This window comes from Atta cephalotes, assembly GCF_000143395.1.
Source record: "Atta cephalotes unplaced genomic scaffold scaffold02083, whole genome shotgun sequence".
Lineage (NCBI taxonomy): Eukaryota > Metazoa > Arthropoda > Insecta > Hymenoptera > Formicidae > Atta > Atta cephalotes.
This window is the reverse complement of record NW_012132147.1, coordinates 511-2,422: the sequence shown is the minus strand read 5'-3', so window position 1 is coordinate 2,422 and position 1,912 is coordinate 511. Positions and strand designations below refer to the sequence as shown.

General features: G+C 32.8%; 1 protein-coding gene across 1 annotated transcript; it reads right to left on the bottom strand.

The window, feature by feature from the left end:
- Positions 1-783: 783 nt before the first annotated feature.
- On the bottom strand, positions 784-1,646 carry LOC105625507 (protein argonaute-2-like; the record flags this gene model as incomplete). Its single annotated transcript, XM_012206831.1, has 3 exons — positions 784-892; positions 985-1,184; positions 1,313-1,646. Coding segments are annotated over 3 exons (643 nt in total), but the record flags the coding sequence as incomplete, so codon positions are not given.
- Between the last annotated feature and the right edge of the window lie 266 nt (positions 1,647-1,912).

Sequence of the window (1,912 nt, the reverse complement as noted above, 5' to 3'; positions counted from 1 at the left end):
GTTATGTGTGTATATATATATATATATATATATATATATATAAAAATTTTTATATATATATAAATTTTTTGATTCTTTTAAGCAGAACTTCTTGCACAATTCATCTTTCTTCTTTTTCTTTTCACATTAGGAAAATGAAGAAAAAATTATTTTTTAACATTACTTTTCCCTTGCTTTCTTTTGAAAGCCTTGTTCCATATATCTGGGAAAATATCCAATATCTGATCGAATAATTGCCCTACCAGATATCTGATCAAATATCGGATAATAATAATATTCAAAATAATAATATTCAATATTCAGTATGCAGTAATTTTACAATCCGGTGCATTCCTATTTTCAATTTTCGACTGCAGACAACTTTATACCCAAACGTGCAAAATATTCTTAACCTGATTTACAAACTGCATTAAAAGCACCTCTCATAAAAACTTATTCTACAAGTTCATAAAATCAATCGAAAATTCGCTCTTCCGTAAATAAAACACACAGTGCCACGCATACCAAAAAGCTATCGTATAGACTTATATAATAAAGAAAAAAGCAGAGAAGGTGATAAACAGAAAAGAAAGAATGAAGAAAAGAAAAAAACAGGAAGAAGGTATGTAAGAAAATTTATCAGTTGAATTGTCCTAATTGTTAAAGAATTTGTGACGCAACGTGCTGCAATCCCGGCTGCCTGATGAAACTTCTCACACTTGTGTCACGGAGTCGCAATTATATACAATTTCTTCACAGAAACAACAACACCGACCTGGATGACAGTTCAATTTGACGTAAGAATTATGCGAAGTACATAACTCGTTTCGTGTCGGCATGAACTGTGATTGCTCGCGCCATTGCACCCGGTGTCCTGTCCTCACTACAACCCGATTGATGAGATCCTTCTCCGCTGTAAAGTTAAAATTAAAACGCAATAAGATTTCCGCGTATATAATTAGACATTTCAAAACGATATGATAAAGAAAAAAATAACTTGCTTACCTATCGTGCTCTTTCTCGACCAGATGATATCTAGCCCGGAATGCTACGAGATGAGCATAATATGCAGGCGCTGGTATACTAACGGATCTTGTACATCTGACATAAGTGTGACATAATTGGTACGTAAGACACTGTAACTCATCACTTTCAAAGTGATTATCGTCCCATAAAACGTGGTAATGTGACGGTCTTGATGTACCCTAAAATATAAATAGACATACTTAGAAGTTAGAACATATGACAATGGAAGTACATTCTCATAGAGAATTATTATTACAGAATTCTGCACAAATCATGTGAAAAAAGTGGCTTGAATTGATTGAAATACCTGAATACCCTGATGACTGCAGAGATAAAAATCGAATTCCGTCGGGTGAGTTATGCATACGTCGACAGTCGTACCCGCCGGAATATTTCCACTTTTACCACTTTGTTCTTTTTTATCCGCGCAAAACAGACGCGTGTGATGTCTCTTCTGCACTACAATAAATGTTATACCGGGTCTGTAATCGATCTCGAGTTTGAGACATGCTTCACGAATGGCAGTCAATTCGTGTTGCAAAACGGTGAGGAATTGGCCTTCGGAGACGCCGTCGCGATACAGAATTATTCTATGTGGCTTGTATCCGCCGGTGCTCTTGTAAAACATTATAAGCAATTCCCTTAAAGAAAAAAGATAATATTTAGAGCAAGACAGAATAAAAAATAATCAGAACAAATTATAAAATATTAAAAGAAATGTGACAATATTTTCCATAATACAATAATTTTCATAATATAATATATAATTTTTTTCTTAACACATAATTTTATAATTAAGAGATTATAATTTTATTATAAAGATATCATAAATAAAGAGATTATATACTTAAGGGATCATTTCGCTCTCTCTCTAACAAATTAAAGATCTCTCTAAAAAATTAAAAAT